Below are 19,768 nucleotides of genomic sequence, written 5' to 3' on the forward strand. Positions count from 1 at the left end.
AGCGGTGTGAAGAGAGAAGCCGTGCACGGAGCACTCACTCTTCTTCAGCAGGTGAGGGTCTTCTCGTAGTCCTCGATGGACTTGAAGAGCTCGGAGAAGTTGCCCTTGCCGAAGCCGCCGCAGCCGCCGGTCTGCTCCTCCTCGCCCTTCTGGTTCTTGGTCATGCAGCCGATGCGCTGGATGATCTCGATGAAGAAGGTGGGCCTGTCCGAGCAGGGCTTGGTGAAGATCTGGAGCAGCACGCCCTGGTCGTCCTTGTCGGCGAGCAGGCCGAGCTCCTCGAGCTCCTTGTACTGGTCGGGGGTGAGCGCGTCGCCGATCTTCTCGGGGAGGTTCTTGTAGTAGGCGGGCGAGGCGGGCGGCATGAAGTCGAAGCCGCCGAGGTTGGTGGCGGCCTTGAGCTTGCGCATGGTGGCGAAGATGTCGTCGGTCTTGAGCGCGAGATGCTGGAGACCCTCGCCGTCGTTCTGCTCGAGGTAGGTCTGGATCTGCGACTTGCGCTTGGTGCCAAAGGTGGGCTCGTTGAAGGGCAGCAGCACCATCTCGTTGTTGGAGGCCATCACCATGCTGTTGAGGCCCGAATCGACGGTGCCCACGTCCTCGGCGGTGAACTCGGCAAACTCGTGCCAGCCGGTGATCTTGGCCACGTAGTCGATCTGCTCGATGAGATTGTGCACGTTACCGACGGCGTGATCGATGCGCTTGATGCCGTAGTTGAGACGCGGACCCTGGTCGGTGACGGTCTCGTAGCCCGGCAGGAAGGGGTGGTCGTAGCCCTCCGAGAAGGAGATGAATCGCAGAGCGACGTCACCCTTGGTGTAGAGCAGGACCTCGGACACGACGGTCTTGGCGCCGGTGGCCTCGTTGACGAGGGTGGCCGGCTCGGCGATGCTCACCGCGCCGTTCTCGACGGCGATGCGGTAGGCCTCGGCCGCATCTTCGACCTCGATGCCGACCGCCGATGCGGCGACACCGTGCTTGTTGAAGAAGGCCTGGGCCTTGGCAGTGTCGAATTGAGGATGAGCGATCTTGGACTGCGATTTGTCGCCGGCAGTGGTGTAGGGAGCGGTGAAGACGAGCTTGATGTCGTGGCTCTGCATCACGTAGCTCGCGTAGGTGCCGTTGCCCGTCGATTGGTCAGACTTGGCCACCAGCGCCATGCCCAGACCGAGCGCCCAGCGTCGCGACACGTTGAGCGCATCGCCCGAGTAGAACTCGATATGATGGAACTTCTTCACGGCGAACTTGTCCGTCATGGGGTTGTTCCTCTTGAAGTTGGCATAGCCCACGAGCTTGTGCGTCGACATGATGTGTGGTGTGGATAGAGAGATGCTTCAGAAGAGATGTGCGGCTTCCTGTAGTCCAGCAAGATGTTTGTTGATTATCGTGCGAGAGGGCGTGCTCCGCCTTTTGTTGCGCTCATCGGAAGTTTCCGGTGGTCGGAAATTGCCGGTCGGATTATCGCGAAAGTGTCACTTTGTCCCGCAATTCGCCAACATTCCCGGGAAAGTCACCGTTCCCCGCACGAGATTGGCGCATGACCCACGGGATTTACCGTTTTAAGGAAAAAGATATTCTCAAGCATTTTCTTTTTGAGTTCTTCCTGCAATTTGCCACGAATCGGCAAGCTAGCGATCCGACTTGAAGAAATGAAAAGGAAATAAGTGCCAACCGGAGAGAAAAAAAAGAACGAAGACGAAGACGCACTCCACTTTCCCCGCCCCATTCGCCTTCGTTCTTTACACTGCCGAGAGGGAGGCCGCCCCGCGAAAAATGGCGTTTACGCAGACGGAGATCGACCTGCTGAATGGAACCGTGACAGTGGGCGGCATCCTGTCCGTGTGTGGCTGCCTCTTTCTGGTGGGGTCGGCCATCTACTTCCGCAAGCTGCGCCACAGCTACTGGCGGGCCGTCGTCGTGCTCGCCCTGTGGGACGGACTCACCGCCGCCACCTTCGTACTGACTCCGCCCCTTTTTCTTTTGTTGTTTGTTTTAATTTAAAATGTTATTTATTTATTTTTACAAATTAGTTTTTATCTTTTGCTAAGTATTACGCTTTATGCTTTTATTGTCGTTTGGCAGGTGATGAGCTCCTTGCCGGCACTTGCTCAATGGGACCTGTTCGGTCCAAATGCGTGCCAGCTGCAGGGTACCCTGTGGCTTACCTGCCGGCCTGCTGCTGGGTGCCTCTCACACTCACCGCCGTGCAATGATATCAGGCGTTCTGTTGGAGCTGTTCGTCATGCTCTCCAATTGCTACACGTTCTACGTGGCCTTGGTCCTCTACCTCATCGTCGTCAAGCGAAAAGAGGCACAACTCGTCACTTCTTCTTCTTGCAACAAGACGACGATGGCTTACCACCGCTCCCACATGTCGCGTGAACGTGCCCGTGCAGCTGAGCGGTTTGTTCGAGATCATGTACTTTGCATTCGTGGCCACCGCCGCAGCTACCATGTCGCTCATCCCGCTCTACGAGGTCAACGGGCTCAAGTACACGGCAGGATGTGCGTGCCACTACTCCCCATCCCACGATTCAACCGCAATGCTGACGCAGATGCGTCGCGGCGTATACTCTTTCTCTCTCTCTCTCTCGTGTAGTGGGTTGGTGTTGGGTGCCGGCGAAGCCGACCTACGGCCGATTCGTGATGAACTACGTGTGGGTGTGGACAGCCATCTTGTCGATCATCATCTTTTACTTCCTTATCCTGCGACACATTCGGAGAGGTACACCAATGGCTGTTCCCTGCGAGCGTGTGTCGGCGCCTGACCACGCCACTTTCCACGATGCCGACAGAAATGGTGGCGGAGAAGATCAACGCACCGCTCTCTGAGATCGCGACGGGTCGCCTCATCGAGAAACGCTCATTGCACACGCGACAGCTTTTCCTCTATCCCCTCATCTACATCGTTCTCTGGACCCCTGCCACAATTAACAGGTAACATGCGCACACGCACACGCACACACAGCACGCAGCACACAGCACACACCGCTGTGTTGACAAATGGTCGGGCGACAGGGTGTTAGAGGCACAAGAGATTGAATTATACTTTATGAGCCTGCTCGAAGCGGGCTTTCTGCCGCTGCAAGGTATCCTCAACACGTGCATCTATCTCTTCACGTCCGGCATCTACCGCGACATTCTCCACGTCTTCTGGCGACGCCGACTCTATCGAAGCCTCTACGCCGTGAGCGTGGATTTCGCCGTTCCGCCGCTGTACGATACCGACGATGACTCCGACGACGCAGGTGCGCCCATTCCCACTATCATCGTCGGGCTTCGGGTTGTGTGCTACTTTCTTCCACTCACGCACCCTTGCCCTCGCCAACACAGGCTACCAGTCTCCGCAGGCAAGATCCAAGGGCTTGTTGTTTCACATGACGGATTCATGAACGGCCGTCTCGAAAAAAACCAAAAAATATTATTTATATATTTATTTTTGCCTAAAAAGGTGCGATTACGGGCCCCGTGAAGGATGAAGTGTGATCTTTTTGATTTTTGTTCCCTTTGATCAACTCTCGCGCTCTACACCATGAGAGATGGTGGAACGGCGAGGAATTGAGACAGCTCGTCTTCATCCCACCAGCAGTGGGTCTGTTCCCATTCGGTGCTGAAGATTTCCTCGAGGGGCTTGCTCTCCTCATGCGGCTCAAATATTGGCAGCTCGTCGAGGTTGGAATCCTCCGTGGTGGGGCCAGGGCTGGCGACGTCAGCACCCAAATCTTCCTCGGCCTCGATCTTGACCGGCAGTTCGTTTCGGATCGAGAAGTAGGAGCTGTAGGAGCTGGGGCTGGCGTCGAGGCAGGCGGCAGTCGACGTTTCCATCGACGAAGCGGAGGCGGTGGTGGTCATGATCGGGATGGCGACGGGGGCAGTCGTGAGGGTCGTGGTCGTGATGACGGGTCGTACGGTGGTGGGAAGCGAAGCAGAAGCGGCGTCGAGATTTGCGATAGATTGCATCGCCTGCGCGAATTCAATCTCGTTCTCCTTGACGAGCATCTCCTTCTCGAGCAGGAGCTGCTTGAGATACCATTCGAGGCGTATCTTCTTTCTCTTCTCTGCGTCGATTTCTTCCTTGAACTTCTTGACGAGTGTATCTTTGGTGGCAGGGCCGGAGACGGAGAGCTTTCTCTTGCGTTGCATGGCGGGCTGCATTTCGATGTTGTGAACGAATGTGATGATGGCGGTTGGTGGTTGGTAGAGGCTGGGAATCGAATTGAATCGAATGATGCGGGCGGGTGAATGAACGGAGGTTGGAATGAACGGAATAAGATGATGCAGGAGATTAAACGAACGAATGAACGAACGTAATGAACGATAGGTAGGATGAGGCAGAAAGGAGGGCGGAGAGCCCGGTGGCGAAAGAAGAGGGAGAGGGGGAGAGGGCGGTAGGCCGGCGAGGGACGCTGCGTACGACGGTGGAAAAAGAGAAAGAACCAGAGATAGCCGCAACTGCCGGCTTTTTGTACCCGCGCCGGCGCAGGGGAACGGCGATTGGTCTAACCTTGGCTCACGTCGCTATTGGGCCGTAGCACGGGGAAATTCCTAAAAAAGTCCAACGGCACCCCTTCGCTGCAAAATCAAAAGAAAAAAGGAAAAGTACGCAAAACGGACACCACCACACATTTAGGCAAGACCGAGAGGCAAAACAGGGCATACGGCGGCCACTCTCTTCAAACGCCTGCGACCTGTCACGACCCCGCCTCGGGGCCTAATGGCGGCCGAAGGGAACACGACCGCGGGGTGTGGTGGTGCGGCTCGAGGGCGGTGGGGGGAGGGGGCTTAGCGGATGGCGACGATGTCGTCGATCTTGAGGATGGAGCAGACGGTCTCGGTGGCCAGCGAGATGGCGCTGGTCGAGACCAAGAGCGGCTGGACCACGTTCTCCTCCAAAATGTTCGAGATCGTACCCTGCGCGCGCGCGTGCGTGACCGGTTGCAGAGGCACGCAACACCGTATTAGCAAACAAACAAGCTCCACGAACATCGCCGGGCAGCTGAAAATGAGGAAGTGATGGCCGCCCTAAAAAGGCGAAGAAGAACATACCTTGCGCACGTTGATGCCGGCGGCCTTCTCGCCCTGGGCGTGCTTGTTTCGCAGGTCGGTAACGATGGCGATGGGACGGAGGCCGGCGTTCTCGGCCAGCGTGTAGGGGATGATCTCGAGCGCCTCGGCAAAGGCTCGGTAGCAGTAGGCCTCCTTTCCGCTGACCTGCTTGGCGTACTTGGCCAGCTGCAGGGCAACTTCAATCTCGGGCGCACCACCTCCGGCAATCAGATACCTGTGGGACAACAACTTCGTCAGCCCGCGCGCGAGCAAAAACACATGGGCGCGATAAGGCTATACCTTGTCTTGACGAGCGACCTGATGACGCAGAGAGCATCATGAAGCGACCTGTCGGCCTCATCAATCACCATCTGGTTGGAGCCGCGGACGAGCACTGTTACAGTCTGGCTCGGTCCAGGGCAGCCAGTGACCTGGATTCCAAAAAAAGCTGGGCGTAAGTTGACATAGGAGGAGAGAGGGCGACAGAAGCCACATCAAACCTTGACGATTCCGCCCTCGGTAGTGGCGATCTCCTCCACCAGCTTGGCCTGGCCGAGCTTCTCGGCAGTGAAACCCTCAATGCTGGCAATAGGCTGGCAGTGGACGGTCTAAATAATAGAGAACAAGAGAAAGTCAGTAACGAGGAGGCAAGATGCACGAGTGAGAAAAGTACCTTCGAGATGAACTCGATGTCATCCCTTTCCACGTCCTTGACCACAAGGATCTTGAGCTTAGCGAGGATAGCGAGCGACAGGTCGCTGGTGGCATCTCGGAGGATCGACTTCTGAATGAGAAGCACGTTGCACCCCGTCTTCTTGATCTTGTTGCAAATGTTGAGAATGTAGTTACGCTCCTCCTTCAAGATGCGGTCGATTTGGGTGTGATCCGACACGTAGACCGAGTTGTCCATCTGTGGGGATAAAAGGATGAGCCACTGAGCAAGCTGCGTGTGACAATGATGGATAGAGGCGCCAACGCACGTTGGTCTTGGGAGCAGAGAGCTGGAACTGAATCAGGCCAATCTTGGCATTCTCGACCCTGGTCGGGCCACCGGCAGCGTGCACAGCCTTCTTGGGGAATACGATGCCTTCCACAAGCTCCGTATCATCGATGGTGCCACCAAGCTTCTTTACAATCTGCACGGCCAATACAAGTCAGCCTCCGTTTCATGCATGATGAAGCACTCTATGACGAGTGGGTACCTTGACGTCTGTGAGATCGACGTTGGTCGCGGTCTTGGGATCAATGACCTTGAGGACGGCATCAACGGCGATGGGTGCCAGCAAATTGGCATTTTGAGACACGACCTGTGCATGTACAGCGGCACGGGAAAGTTGAGATTTTGGGCCGGCATTAATTAAAGAGCCATTCAAAGGGATTGAATCTTACCTTCGAGTTAAGCGATGTAACGGCCGATTTGAGGAGCGATTCACGATCGTTCAGCTCCACAGGAATAGCCATCTCGCGCATGATCTCCTGGGCCTTCTTGGAGCTTTTGAGGAAGGCCTCAGAAACGAGGGTGGGATGGTAGCCCCTTTCGAGCAGGTTCTGCGCAGCCGTCAAGAGAGAGCCGGCAATCACCACAACCGACGTGGTTCCATCTCCAGCCTCAGCATCTTGGGCCTTCGAGAGCTCCACGAACTGCCAGGATGGAAAAACCAAAATGAACAGATGGCACAAGCAGGCAATGGAGGGCAGGAAGTACCATCTTTGCGGCAGGGTGGGCCAGCTCGAGCTTGTCGAGAATGGTGGCGCCATCGTTGGTGATGATCACATCTCCTTGTTCGGGGTTTGGATCTGCACACCAGCAAAAGTAAGCACGAATCGCTCTCCGATGCGCGACATCGATGATGAAAGTACCATTTTGTCCATTCCCTTCGGACCCAAGCTGGTGCGGACGGCATCGGACACAGCTAATCATAAACAAAAGCGATTGTGAGCGTTGGGGTCGTTAAAATTGATAAAAATGATGATAAAAATTCGTACCCCTTGCGGCAAGGCAGTTAGATGTGCGAACATCCTTCTCCTTGTCCCTTCCAGCGAACCTGCCCTCGGTTTTGGCGGGCTTCTGTGCTTGAGCGGCAGCAGCGGCAGACATGGTCGAAATGAAAATTAATCGATCGACTACGAGGTCCTCCTTCAATTGCAGCGGCAAGACGATCTGATCCCTGCCGGAAACCCCAAAAAAAACAGCTTTAAAAACAATTAAAAAATGTAGAATGCCTCGCATACCAAGGACGCTGCCAAGTTGCTGTTTATTTTTTGGTCTTGGCCGCCTGGAGGAACTGCCTGAAGAAGTCCTTCCACTGGGCCGCCTGCGCACTCTCCAGGTGCTGCATGTAGGCCTGCGCCGTCGCAGCGTCGCACCCCAACATGGGCAGGAGCTTGGTGGCGAGACACTGGGCAAATTCCTGTCCGCACTTCTGCAGCATGGTCTTCTGGATGGCCGCGAGGTCGGCGATAAGCTGCCCGTGAAAGAGGGTTAGACCAAGCCCATCGCGATCAGCGGTGGTGTGGAAGGAAAGTTGAAGGTACCGTGGTGGCGATCTTATCGGTCGGACTGACGTCTGGCCTGAGACATGCTCGGAATACGATGGGAGCGATGTCGTCGCACACGACACGATTGAAGCCAGGTACGGTACCGGCCCACACTTCGACAGTCTTTTGAATCACGCTCAGACACAACTGCACCATCTGTACAACGAAAGAAACGCGAAGAAGGGCTTCAGCTCATGTAGCAGGTAAGCGCGCATTGAATGGGGACGAGACGCACCCTGAGGTCCTTGCTTTCGACGATGGGAGTGAGGATTGTTTCGAGGATGCCGCGCAGTTGGGGAGCATTCTTCTCGCTGGTGAGCACGCCAGCCAGGTTGTTGCAAAGAATAGAGCGCACGAGGGCATAATACATCCTGGGGGGTAGGAGCACGAGCGACCGGAGAACAGCAAAAACGATGAGCAAACGCGAGGAGGAAGCAAGAGCGACACTCGACCTGCCGCGTACCTACGGAGGGCTTGGATTTCCCTCTCTTCATCACTGTTAGGGGTCACACTGACGCTAGTGATGGCGAGGATCTTTTGCGCCACGAATAGGAAGGATTCGTTGAGGATGGGGAATATCTTGTCCTGTATGGGCAGAGAGGGAGTGGTGGAGAAATGTAAGCCACGGCTGTGCGCTGCTCTTGGTTGGGCAGAAAGGCTCGTACCTTGTACTTGGTCACCCACTGGTTGAGCAGGGACGTGAAGTCGAGGAATTGTTTGGGGTCCTTGGCGTTGGCCAGGAGAAGAGTGATGGTTTGGGGAATGAACGGGATGAGCTGCGAGTTGATCGCCGTCACCATCTGGTGAATGAAATAGATCATCTGTTGGAAGGCCACAAAGCAGGGTGTCAGCCTTGGCAAAGTCTCTACAAACCAAGCTAAGAACATGGGGGCGTACCTTGTCCCATATTTCAGGGGTGTTCGGCAGGGCAGCCAGCACGCGAAGCACAGAGTCCATTGCTTCTCTCCAATAGGCCGCCTTCTCCTCCTTTTCGCAGGGAATGCCTTGTTGAGAAGACGTGAGTCGGTGTTGAAAAGAGAAAAGAGTTTCGAGGAGGAGAAAGAAGCTACCTCGGCTAATGCAACCCATGGTGTTGACTAGTCGGACCAAGTGGTTCGTCCAGAACGGATTTGTTGGCGTGTCCTCTTTGTAGCGCCCCGTTTCCAGGATGTCCTTGACCTGCACCACCAGCGGCTTCAACAGAATCTGCAGCACTCGCCACCAGCACACCATACCCGCAGATCAGCGAACGAGCACCGCGCTAACAAGAGAAAGTAGTGCGGGGCGACTCGGTACCTCCAGGAACGCGATCTGGTCTTGATCAGAGCCCGTTCCCACGAGAGAACCGATGGCGTCGAAGAGGTAGAGCTGGTACTCGAAGGGGATCAGCTTGGGGCCATCCGGAGAGATCGCCAAGAGGTCCTGCGCAGAGAAGATTAGCGGCTCGGCGACAAGCTTACGGAAGGGGCGCACAAACCTTAAGGGCAGCGAGCAGATGCTGCGTGTAGGGATACATTTCCGACTTCTTGTTGCGAATGAATGTCATGAAGAGCGAGGAGACCTTATTCCTCACCGACTTATCCTGATTTCTCAAACCGCTGTTGACGCAGAGAAAACCGACTACAGGTGAGCGCATACCATTGCCAGCAGAGCTGTGCTTGGAAACGTTCAGGTGAGTAATCGTACAATGTAACGAAGGCATCCAGGATACCGGTCATTAGCGCCTGTTCGTTGGGAATATACGACGCGTAGCTCGCGAAGTTCTCGAACGCCTGCAGCACCACCGCCTTGTGAGGGTGCTTGAACACAGCTGTGATAGGGCACAGGGGAGGAAGAAAGCGTGAGTGATGAATTGATGCCGCGCGCAGGATCCATAGAAAAAGAAAGAGCGAACCCGATGCCACCAACGCCGCAACGGCCTGGGCAAAGAACACCTCCAAGGTCTTCTGCGTAGCCTCTATCAATCGGTACAGCAGGAAAGGGAAGTGCGTCAGCGAGCTGAGAAACGGGTGGCAAGAAGTGGGGTGTACCGGGCAGGTTGGCCTTGGTCTCCACCATGGCGTGCAAGAGGAAGAGGGCCAGCTCTACATCGGCGAAAGGGCGCGAGGACCAGTCAGCGAGGGCCTGACTCAAAATCGTGTGCACGAATGAGATGGCCATGTTGCTGTTGAGCCGCAGAACGGATCTAAACACCAAACTCAACTCCTAAATGCGAGAAGAAAACGCATCAGTTGGGCTCGTATTGTGGGGACTGGGGAGTGAGTAAGTCCAATGGCTTGGGCGCACGTACGCCCCTGTAAGCCAGAAACTGGCTCTCAAAATCGTCCTTGGTCTCGAAGTCAAACTCGGCCGGATACTTGGCTTTGACCAAGATGATGCTCAATACTCTCTTGAGGTTCTCCGTTTCCTCATTCCCAAGAGTCGTCGCATGTTTCAACTGCACACACCAGGCACAAGCTTGGTATCAGAACACGGCCCTGAAGAAAGCGAAGGGAAATACGGGTCGAGGATTCACCTTGTTGAGATATTCCTGCACGAAGCCGAGCACCACCGAAGCGCTGTCCATATACGAACAGGATGTAAGTATCACACGGCGGACGTTCGCATTGAGAGGAGTCAACATACACGTTGTTGTCGGCATCGCTCATCCACTTCCACAACAGCACCAGCGCGCTATCTACAATTTGCTTCGCTTGTGCCTCCACCTGTTCATTGACTTGCCCCTGTGTGCGCAGCTCTTGCACCTGGAAAGAGCCGCCATTAGCACAATTCGAGAGCCTTAGCCGAATTAGACCAGCTTTCGCACCTTTGCGTAGGCAGTCACCAGTTGCACTCCCGACTCGTTCAACAGTTTCGCCACATTCACCTTGTATTGGGCATCGTCCTGCGAAAAAGATGTAAAACAAGCCATACGTTAGGCGGTCGAGTGGTTAATGAAGATCGTGATAGAGCTCGTACCGTCGCAGCTGAATTGACCAGCTCAAGAACCTTGAGTCGAACCAGAAGGTCCAATTTCTGCAGGGGCGGCATGCCCTTGGCGACGACCTGCGTGATGCAGTCGCACGCTTCTCGCCTGAATTGAACGTTGGGCAGGCACTCGAAGAAGAAAGGAATAAATTTCTCGTTCACGATCAACGACAGATCGATCCACGCTGTCGTAGGCCAACGCCGATACTGTCAGTGAGGTGCAACAATCCAATCTAGCGATGAGCAAAAAGGCGGACGTACTGATGTACGGCCTCAAGACTGCCAGACACTCGCGCGTCAGCTGGGGGATGCTGGTTCTGTAGGTCACCAAGATCTGATACCAGATCTCCACCATGGTGTTGATGCAATCGTCGCGCATACGGTCTTTCTGACAATCGGAATGGGAACGCACAGGGTAAGTGACGAGGCCAGTGGTCATGGCCAAAGAAAGGACAAGGTCGTACGATCGCAATGTTGTGCGTGTGCTCTTCTGCCGACCGCTGCACTTCCACGCTCACGACCTCTTCGTCGATGGTCTTGATGATTCGCAGGAACATGTCGATCACCACAGGTCCCTGAGCAAGTAGGGGTTAGCACTGCTTGGGAGGAGCAGTAAGGACTGCCCATGCAATGGTGTACCAGTTGCAAGAGGCCAAACAACTCAGAGAAGAAGGTTGGCCACTGCGCCAGGTAATCCTGCTTGAAGAAGAGCACCAGGATATAGGCCAGCTTGTTCTTAATAGCTGTGCCAAAAGAAAGCAAGAAAGAAAGAATGGTGAGTATCTATCTATTAGCCACACCGCCACACGATGAAACGGTACCTGCTTGTTCGTCCTGGTGCTGCACCAGGTGTTCTCGGATCCATTTGATGAGGACCTCTCGCAGCCCGGTCTTCTCGGGCGGGGCGAGAGTGGCATACCTGTTGCACGTTAGGAGGGGCATCAGCACCGGAGAAGGTGGGGTTAGGTGCAACATAAAGCAGAGGAGCTGAGCTTGCATATACCTGTTCTTGGCTACATCTGTCAGCACTTGCAAGCAGAAGAACTTGACCTGGGGCGATTGTGAGGAGAAGAGCTTCTCGCAGCAAAATCGCAACCCCTCCGGCGAGGCAACGACTGCCGCAGGAGTGGTGAGTGAGCGGAGTGAAGACTGGAGAAATGAGGGATGTAGATTTGGCGCCAAAATCTGCGACATATATGAATTTAGTGGCACTGTGGGGAGCAGCACCTTGGGCGGTGTACGCTTGTGCAGCTCTCAAATCTGCTTCTGTGACCTTCGTTGGATCGAGTTGAATGGCAATTGCTTTTTCCAATTCATCCATTTTATAATGTATCAATAAAATTCCTCGCACCCGACTGGGCCTGCCTGCGCAAACTTGTGTCAGCGGCGTGCCACCATTCACGTACACTTGAGTGAGCGAGGCAGAGGCGTACAAAGGGAGACAGTCTGAAGCTTGCGAGAAAGGAATGAATGCACACACCAACCCACGATGAACACGCGAGCTTTTGCCGCTCTCGTTCCAGGAAGTTTCCCAACACCAAAATATAGAAAACAGGCTCGTGTCCTTTTTATTTTTTGCAGATCAAAACGGGAGATGAAGGAAGAGAGATGTCTTCAGGCGCCAACGATGGGCATGGGCGACGACGGGGCGACGGAGAGCTCCTGATAGCCGACGCGGTACTGTTGCTTGAGACGCTTGGCCTCGTGCTTGGCCTGCTTCTTGTGGTGCTTGAAGGCGGCCTTGCTGCCCTTCCTCTCGAGCTTGTGCTCGCGCTTGTGGGCCTTCTTGTCGCACTTCCTCGACTTCTTGGAGCGCTTCCACTCCTGCTTGGCCTCCCGCTTGGCCTCCTTGTTCAGGTGCACCTCGAGGAACTTCTCGACGTCGCCGCCGCACTTGTCCAGCAGCTTGGCGTTCTTCTTCCTCTTCGGGTAGCCCTTGGCCTCGAGCTGGTCGAGCTTCTCCTTGAGCTCGGGTGACTCCTCCTCGGTCATGGCCTCGGCTTCATCGTCGCCGCGCTTGGTGTCCTGGTCGACCGCGACTTCCTTACCCTTACCGTGCTTGAGGGCCTTCTTCTCCTTCTTCTTGAGCTCCTTGGCCACGCGCTTGAGGCACCAGGCGTCGAGGGCCGCCAGGGCCAGCGCCACGTCGCCGTTGGTCCTGCGGAGGAACTTGGCGCACTTCTTGGGCTTCACCTCCCTCGCGTGCTGCTCGCGCACCTGCTCGACCAGGAACGCCACGGCCTGCTGGTCCACGTCGGCCTCGAGGTCCGACGAGGAGTGCTTGCTGCTGCGCCTCCTCTTCTCGCCGGGCTGGGCCTGGCGAGGGGCGACCTGGAGGCGAAGTACACCCGAGGGCGCGGCGTAGTTGATGGCCAGCTGGAGCTCCTCGTCGGAGGAGGCGGTGATGAGGTCCTTCTCCTCGTCGAAGTAGCGGAGGGCGAAGCTGCCCGCGGTGAGGCCCAGCACGGTGGCCACCTTCTTCTCCAGGAGGTCGAAGGAGGGCTGCTCGAGAGTTACGATGCGCAACTCCTCGGGACCGTACGAGAGCTTGATTACGAGCTGCTGCTGGATGATGTTGGTCTCGTACTTCGTGTCTTGCATGTTACTAAAGTTGATGTTGGTGTTGGTCGGGGTTTGGTGTAAGCTTGGTCTCGGAGACGGAACGCGTGTGTCAGTTAGCCACGTCTTACTTCTGTGCTCGCTTGCTGTGCTTGAGGGTGTAGTTGTACAATGCTCTCCACTCAACCCAACCCCCCTTTTATGTGAGACAAGTCGGGGGTTGGCCCGACGTCCCTGACGTGGTTGTCTCTGAAGTGGCTTCCGTGGGAGCCGCCACTCTCTCGCCGAACGCTCTTCCTTTTCAGGGCCTCATGCTCCCCGGTATTTTCCGCTCTTGTTCAGAATTCCCGGTATGTATGCAGTCCGCCGAAAACAAACCTCGTATTTTACTTATTTACACGTGCGCTTCGATCTTGCCGAGCACCACCTCAAATCAGAGCACGATCAGGGGTCCATGTCGGTGGGGGCGGCGCCGTCCTCTTCGCCGAGGGCCGAGTCGAAGAAGGCGACGACGGTCTCCATGGACGGGCGGCGGTGGGCGTCGCCATGCCAGCACTTCTTCATCACCTTCTTGAAGGCCTGCGGGCACTCGCCGGGCACCTGCGGCCGCCGGCCCTCGAGCACGTCGAGCGACACGCCCATGAAGTTGCGCCCGGCGAAGGGCTGCTTGCGCGTGAGCACCTGCCACATGACGACGCCGAACGAGTACACGTCGGCCGTCTCCGAGTACTTCTCCCCGCGGATCACCTCCGGCGCCGTCCAGCACGGCGTGCCGCACCGGGTCATCGTCGCGTTCTCCTCCTTGATGCGCGCGAACCCGAAGTCGGCCACCTTGACGTTCCAGTTCTCGTCCACGAGCAGGTTCGATGGCTTGAGGTCGCGGTGCACGATCACCGGGTGGAGCGAGTGGAGGTAGTTGATGCCCAGCGCCGCCGATCGCAGCATGCGCAGCTTCTGGCCGAAGGTGAGCTTGATGGCGCCCTCCGACAGGATGTCCTGCAGGCTGCCCTGCTTGACGAACTCGGTCACGATGCACAGGTTGGGCCGCTTCACGCACGCCCCTGTTGTGTGCGTGTCGTTTGTGTCGTGTGTCAGCCATGTGCGTGTGTCAAATGTGGTAATGATGGTGACGACGACGATTGTGGGGTTGTACCGATGAAGAGCACGATGTTGGGGTGGTGCAGCTCGGAGAGGAAGGCCATCTCGGCGCGGAACTCGAGCATGCGCCGCTCGTCCAGCTTCTGCTTGATGAACCGCTTCACCGCCACGTCGACGCCCTTCCACTTGCCCCGGTACACCACGCCGTACGACCCGAGGCCCACCTGCCGCCCGAGCTGCACCTCGCTGAAGTCGATCACCCATCGGCACAGGTTGGCCGAAGTGAGGAAGTTGTCCTCCTTGAACATCATGCCCTCGCCCACCGCCGTCTGCAGCTCGCCACCGCCTGTGTCGTCGGTCGAGCCGGACTGGGCGCTCATCTGTGAGCGCTCCTCATCATCATCGGCCGAGGTGTGGGTCTGCGATGACGAGTGGTCGCCAGCGGCGGCGGGCGAGACGCCGCCGAAGAAGCGGGCCTCGAGGCCGCGCACCTTGAGCTCGAACAGCTTCGACCCCGACGGCGAATCCGGCATCTCGAACCGACCCAGGCACTGGATGCGCTTGCTCTCCTCCCCGACCGCCGTGCCCTTCAGTTTGTTGAACACCGCGTGCGACAGCAGCACTTGGCCTGTGTACCCGCCACGTGTCGTGCGATCAGCGAATGATGACGATAGTCAAGCGAATGTGGTGGACTGGGTGGATCGGTACCGCCGTGAGTGAGGGCGGTGATGCGGGCGGCGGCATTGACCACCGGTCCTATGTACTCCACGCGCCGCGTCATCGGGTCCTTGACCACGCGCGGCTTGCCCCAGTGCACGCCCATCCGCACCCGCAGTCCCTTGAACAGCACTCTGCACGCACCCAACCCACTCCACGTCAGCCTCACCACCCAAGCATGCACCGCACACAACCACGCAGGCCAACCGCACACGCGCGACACGACACGACACGACACATGGCACGCACCGATCGTCGTTGTCGCCCCACTCCTCGGCGGCGCCGGGATGGGCCACGAGCTCGGCGGGCCAGTCGACCTTGAGCAGCTCCTGCTGCACCTCCATGCACCACTCGAGCGCCGCGCTCGCCTCCTGGAAGGCCATGCAGAAGGAGCCCTCGCCGCTGTTGCGGTCGCGCAGGAACACCACCTCGTACCCGCCGTGCTTCTTGAGCACCGCGCGCAGCGTCTCGTTGTGCAGCAGCGTCGCGTCGCGCATGGCCATCGCGTTGCTGTCCCACAGCGAGGCCGCGCGCGTGATGTCCGAGAACACGATCGCCACCTCGCCCTCTGGCGCCCGCACGCCCGCGCCAACCGCGCCTGCTGCGCCCATTGACCCGTCCGAGTTGCCGCCTGTGATTGTTTGTGCACCACCCGAGTGGTTGTTCAACAATCGACAAATCCGCAACGTCGCACATAAAAATCGGCCTTATGTGGTTGGAGGTCGCGGTTTGACTGGCGGGGGCGGGGCAGTACCTGAAGAGCTGGAGTTGCCGCCGCCGGAGCTGCTGGTGCCGGCCGAGGCGGTCCACGACGACGTCATGCCGTGAATGGACGACGTTGACGACGATCCGGTCTTGAACGACGATCCCTGCGCGCCCATCTCTGTCCCCATGTAGCGCACACGCGGTGATTGATCATCCATGGCGTGAGCATCATCCAAAGCAACGCAAGGCGAGCCGGAGCGGGTTGGGTGTGGGGGCGGGGGGGTACCGGTGCTGAGGCGGGTCATGATCTCGAGGAAGGCGGGCCGGATGACGGGGTCCACGTTCCAGCAGCTGGTCATGAGGGCCTCGAACTCGGCCGGCGCGCCGTGCTCGTCGGGAATCGTCGGCCGCAGGTTGTCCCGGATCACCGCCACCGCCACCGCCGCCGGGCTCAGCCCCGCGTAGGGCTGCTGCCTCGTCAGCAGCTCCCACAGGATGATGCCTGCGTCCACGCGCACCCAACACCCATCAGCTCTCCTGCCATGCATGTCGCGTGTCGTGTGCGGTGCGCGGCGTGTTGTGGAGGCAGGGCGGACCGAAAGAGTAGACGTCAGCGAGGACCAGGTCGGCGCCGGGTGTCTCGTTGAGCACCTCGGGTGCGGTCCAGTGCACGCTGCCCGCCATGGCGCCGCCGAGCTTGGCGCTCTTGATGTCCTCCTTGAACTTGGTGAGGCCAAAGTCGGACACCTTGACGTTCCACTTGTTGTCGAGCAGCAGGTTGAGCGACTTGAGGTCGCGGTGCACGATGCCCGACGAGTGGAGGAAGTGCATGCCCTTGGCCGCCTGGTAGGCCATCTTCACCTTCAGCATGTACGGGATGTCCGGCACGAGCTCGTTATGTAGCAGCTATTGGTTGTTGGTTGTTTGGGTTGACGATGCGTGAGTTTGGTGGATGCTCGCACAATCGTGAGCATGAACAATGGAAGCAGAGCTGGGGAGCCTCGTACGTCGTACAGCGAGCCAAGGGTCATGAACTCCATGACAATGCACATCTTGGGCGGCTTGGTGGAGGCGGCCATGAAGAGGACCACGTTGGGGTGCCGCAGCGCGGTCATGACGCGCACCTCGTCCTTGAAGTTGCGCTCCATGTCGCGCGTCACGTTGGCCGAGGTCATCATCTTGACCGCCACCTCGGTGCCCTTCCACATGGCCCGGTGCACCTCGCCGAACCCGCCCGTGCCCAGGTGGGCGCCCATCTCGAGCTCGTCGGCGTCGATCTCCCAGTCATCCTTGCCGCGCCGGTTGCGGCGCGCGTACACGAACAGCGCCACGAGCGCGCACACGAGCACCAGGAAGACCAGCGACACGATGGGAATGGCCACCGAGAGGCCCACGATGAGCGCTACGTCAGCTCCGGCCGACCTCTGGCTATCGCAGTAGTCGCCCTCCCACCCGGAGTCACACTGGCAGGCGCCGTCGGTGCAGGTGCCGTGGTCGGAGCAGAGGGTGCCGTCGATGATGCAGCCGTGGAGCGAGCTCGCCGCCACGCCGTCGTCGCACGTCGTGCTTGCCAACAGGGTGAGCAACCGCCGCTTCACCGAAGCGATCGTGCTGGCAACCACCACACCGGCTCTGCGCATCGATAAGCAATCGAATGAGTGAGGCCTAACGAGGGCACTAGCCGGGAGGACACGTACGCCGTGGCCATGTCTGCGGCGTCGGAGTCGGTCTGGGTCCAGTAGAGGTAGTCGAGCAGGCCTCCCGCCTTGACGCAGTCCTTCGTTTCACTGGTGTGGATCGTGACGTAGTTGACCAGCACCATCGGCCAGCTGTTCGCTCCCGGCGCTGAACGTGGACATGCGTAAGTGGCGTGCAAGGCGAAGCTGTCATGTGCATGAGCGTGTGCGGGACGTACTCAGTGTGATGATGGGCGCGATGCTGTCCTTGCGGTCATGGAGGGTTGAACTGATGGTGGTGGTGTTGCAGCGCACCACGTTGCCCGCCTCGTTGTAGAGCGACACGGCCTTGAGCGTGCGCGAGGTCACCACGTCGAGGTTGTGGTAGAAGCCGAACGAGTAGGGCAGGTTCACCAGGGAGTTGAGCAGCGCGTTACCCACGAGCGAGGCGCCGACGACCCGCCCGGAGGCCCGCGCCGGGAAATAGGGCAGCGTGTCGGTCGAGTTGCCCATCGTCTCGCGCCACTCGGGAACCATCTTGCTCAGCGCCTCGGTCATGATGCTGTTCACCGGCGACGGGTCGGTCTGATCGTGATCGGCTTGTTGGGCAGCAGACCCGCTAGATGCGGGTTGAGCCCCACGAGATAGGGGTCGTTCCACATCTGTGTGGTGTGTCGATCAGTATTAGTTGAAAAAAAAACGTAGGGGGCGATGGAGGTGAACGCTCGTACACTGATCTTGTTGAGGAAGATGTCGGAGATGGCTTGCCAGTCCATGATCACGGGGTCATACCCGATCAACTCGGAGATCTGTGAGACGCATCCGAAGACAACTTTGGTCGACGGCGAGGCACAAGATGTGTGAGCAGTTGAAGAGTGCGCGACGTACATTGTAGACGGGTAGGATGCCGTAGCCGATGGTCGGCACGCCTTCGGCGTCTGGCATCAGCTGCTTCTGTGCGGCGGTCAGCTCGGTACTGATGGCGGCGTAGTCGATATCGCCGGCGGCCATCTCGGTGATAGCGGTCTGGGAGACGGCCGACGTGTACTGGACCTTGAAGGCCGTGCTCGGGTAGTTGGCCACCCACGTGTAGTAGATGGTGTAGGGCGGACCCATACCCAGGAGCACGGCTGTCTTGAAGGCCTTCTGCCCGTTGCAGTAGATCGTGCCCATGGTGTCGATCAGCCGCCGGCGGTAGGCGTTGATGAGTGCCGTATCGCCCAGCGAGCTCGCCACCGCCGACGCCTTGGCGTTCAGCTGCGTCCTGTGATGGCACGTAGTGAGGAAGAAAAAAGATGATGACGTCAGCAACTCCGTAGTTTCCAAGCCTGGCTGGAGCAGTAAAATACCAAGAGAGAAAGAGCAGGAGCTCTTGGATGTTGGAACAGTCAGGCGTGGTGATGTTCTGGGGGATGAGAGCGAAGCTGATGTAGCTCAGCGGCCACGAGGCCGAGCCGTTGGCGTTCAGGATGTCCACGGTGAGGTCGCCTTCAAGAAGTCAAGTGCATGATTGCAAGGAGATGTTAGAATGATGAGCCAATACATGGCCCGGTTTGCTTGGTACCATTGTCGATGAACGGACGATAGGCGGTCATGGCAGCCTGCACGGCCGCTTGCGTGGCAGTTACAGTGTATCCCGCGGCGTTGACCATCATCGCATAGGATAAGCTGGCGTTGGTGGCCTCGTACGAATTAAGGTACGTCAACGAGTTGTCGTGCGACTGCGGCAACATACACACACGAGAGAGATGTTATTGTTTGTTAGCAAGGTGGTCAACCAATGTAGAGCACGTGATGGCGGAGACTGACCTTGACGTAGTTGATACGCTCGGCGTCGGTGGCGTAGCCGAACGAGAAACCGTTGGCCGCAGGCGGGAGGCCAGCCAGGGAGCCGTTCCGTGCAAAGGTGCCGTTGGAGAAGACATTAAGTGCGCGCTTGAACACCGTCGTGCTGCTCACCGCGCTGTCGTTGCGGAAGCTGGTGAGGATGTCGGCGTCGGGCAGTCGCGCGGTGATGTTGGGGTTGAGGCCGGCGATTGCCGTGTCGTTCCACCGGGTTATCTCTCCGAGCCAAATCTTTGCCAACACACTCCCCGACAGCACCTGCAGCAACGCGCACGTGATATATTCTTGGTCATTTTATCTCCACATACATTAATGCATTATAGAAAAATGTAGAGAGTTAGATATAGATATTCTTATTTTGTTAATTTATCGTTTGAGGCCTTACGGGAAGTGTTGTGACTGCCGTCGGTCATATTGTCGGAGGTAAAACAACCAACCGAGACCAGCAACAAGTTCACTGGGAACTAGTGTGTGCCTCTCGGCCAATTACACAAAGGGCCTTGTTATTGAGGTACTAATTTTTCGCAGCCTCGCGCGCCCGCAAGCGAGAGGAGATCCTCAGGCCGGAAGAGGCGGAAGAAGGGGGGAGACTGAGGTGGCGTACGAGGGAGTCGGTG

At 57.7% G+C, this 19,768-nt stretch overlaps 8 protein-coding genes across 8 annotated transcripts; 1 reads left to right on the forward strand and 7 right to left on the reverse strand.

The window, feature by feature from the left end:
* Positions 1-44: 44 nt before the first annotated feature.
* ACA1_290240 (4hydroxyphenylpyruvate dioxygenase) lies at positions 45-1,307 on the reverse strand (the record flags this gene model as incomplete). Its single annotated transcript, XM_004367958.1, has 1 exon — positions 45-1,307. The coding sequence occupies one exon, from the start codon at positions 1,305-1,307 to the stop codon at positions 45-47; it is 1,263 nt and encodes a 420-aa protein (XP_004368015.1).
* A 466-nt stretch (positions 1,308-1,773) lies between these two features.
* Positions 1,774-3,381, forward strand: ACA1_290250 (uncharacterized protein; the record flags this gene model as incomplete). The annotated part of the gene is made up of 8 exons (XM_004367959.1): positions 1,774-1,956; positions 2,083-2,149; positions 2,220-2,320; positions 2,397-2,505; positions 2,600-2,725; positions 2,796-2,937; positions 3,019-3,247; positions 3,334-3,381. 8 exons carry the CDS (start codon positions 1,774-1,776, stop codon positions 3,379-3,381), a joined length of 1,005 nt encoding a protein of 334 aa, XP_004368016.1.
* Positions 3,382-3,525: 144 nt separating this feature from the next.
* Positions 3,526-4,155, reverse strand: ACA1_290260 (uncharacterized protein; the record flags this gene model as incomplete). Its single annotated transcript, XM_004367960.1, has 1 exon — positions 3,526-4,155. One exon carries the CDS (start codon positions 4,153-4,155, stop codon positions 3,526-3,528), a length of 630 nt encoding a protein of 209 aa, XP_004368017.1.
* Positions 4,156-4,782: 627 nt separating this feature from the next.
* Positions 4,783-7,144, reverse strand: ACA1_290270 (Tcomplex protein 1, delta subunit; the record flags this gene model as incomplete). Its single annotated transcript, XM_004367961.1, has 10 exons — positions 4,783-4,911; positions 5,047-5,281; positions 5,347-5,477; positions 5,547-5,654; positions 5,720-5,956; positions 6,027-6,182; positions 6,249-6,353; positions 6,436-6,687; positions 6,752-6,843; positions 7,033-7,144. 10 exons carry the CDS (start codon positions 7,142-7,144, stop codon positions 4,783-4,785), a joined length of 1,557 nt encoding a protein of 518 aa, XP_004368018.1.
* A 157-nt stretch (positions 7,145-7,301) lies between these two features.
* On the reverse strand, positions 7,302-11,872 carry ACA1_290280 (Exportin 1like protein; the record flags this gene model as incomplete). The annotated part of the gene is made up of 23 exons (XM_004367962.1): positions 7,302-7,511; positions 7,582-7,740; positions 7,820-7,955; positions 8,048-8,169; positions 8,250-8,405; positions 8,482-8,588; positions 8,655-8,790; positions 8,881-9,006; positions 9,062-9,182; positions 9,271-9,394; positions 9,479-9,541; positions 9,615-9,668; positions 9,871-10,021; positions 10,085-10,142; positions 10,210-10,307; positions 10,391-10,468; positions 10,543-10,736; positions 10,813-10,939; positions 11,016-11,126; positions 11,191-11,294; positions 11,373-11,470; positions 11,555-11,666; positions 11,779-11,872. The coding sequence occupies 23 exons, from the start codon at positions 11,870-11,872 to the stop codon at positions 7,302-7,304; spliced, it is 2,739 nt and encodes a 912-aa protein (XP_004368019.1).
* Positions 11,873-12,165: 293 nt separating this feature from the next.
* Positions 12,166-13,152, reverse strand: ACA1_290290 (PB1 domain containing protein; the record flags this gene model as incomplete). Its single annotated transcript, XM_004367963.1, has 1 exon — positions 12,166-13,152. The coding sequence occupies one exon, from the start codon at positions 13,150-13,152 to the stop codon at positions 12,166-12,168; it is 987 nt and encodes a 328-aa protein (XP_004368020.1).
* A 402-nt stretch (positions 13,153-13,554) lies between these two features.
* ACA1_290300 (serine/threonine protein kinase, putative) lies at positions 13,555-17,864 on the reverse strand (the record flags this gene model as incomplete). The annotated part of the gene is made up of 10 exons (XM_004367964.1): positions 13,555-14,171; positions 14,264-14,836; positions 14,917-15,059; positions 15,175-15,556; positions 15,680-15,808; positions 15,917-16,132; positions 16,227-16,536; positions 16,638-17,262; positions 17,328-17,475; positions 17,546-17,864. 10 exons carry the CDS (start codon positions 17,862-17,864, stop codon positions 13,555-13,557), a joined length of 3,462 nt encoding a protein of 1,153 aa, XP_004368021.1.
* Positions 17,865-17,872: 8 nt separating this feature from the next.
* ACA1_290310 (uncharacterized protein) lies at positions 17,873-19,444 on the reverse strand (the record flags this gene model as incomplete). Its single annotated transcript, XM_004367965.1, has 7 exons — positions 17,873-17,968; positions 18,038-18,115; positions 18,195-18,570; positions 18,656-18,794; positions 18,871-19,027; positions 19,098-19,369; positions 19,426-19,444. The coding sequence occupies 7 exons, from the start codon at positions 19,442-19,444 to the stop codon at positions 17,873-17,875; spliced, it is 1,137 nt and encodes a 378-aa protein (XP_004368022.1).
* Between the last annotated feature and the right edge of the window lie 324 nt (positions 19,445-19,768).

The sequence above is a fragment of the Acanthamoeba castellanii genome (genome assembly GCF_000313135.1).
Source record: "Acanthamoeba castellanii str. Neff unplaced genomic scaffold scf7180000084777, whole genome shotgun sequence".
Taxonomy (NCBI): Eukaryota; Discosea; order Longamoebia; family Acanthamoebidae; genus Acanthamoeba; species Acanthamoeba castellanii.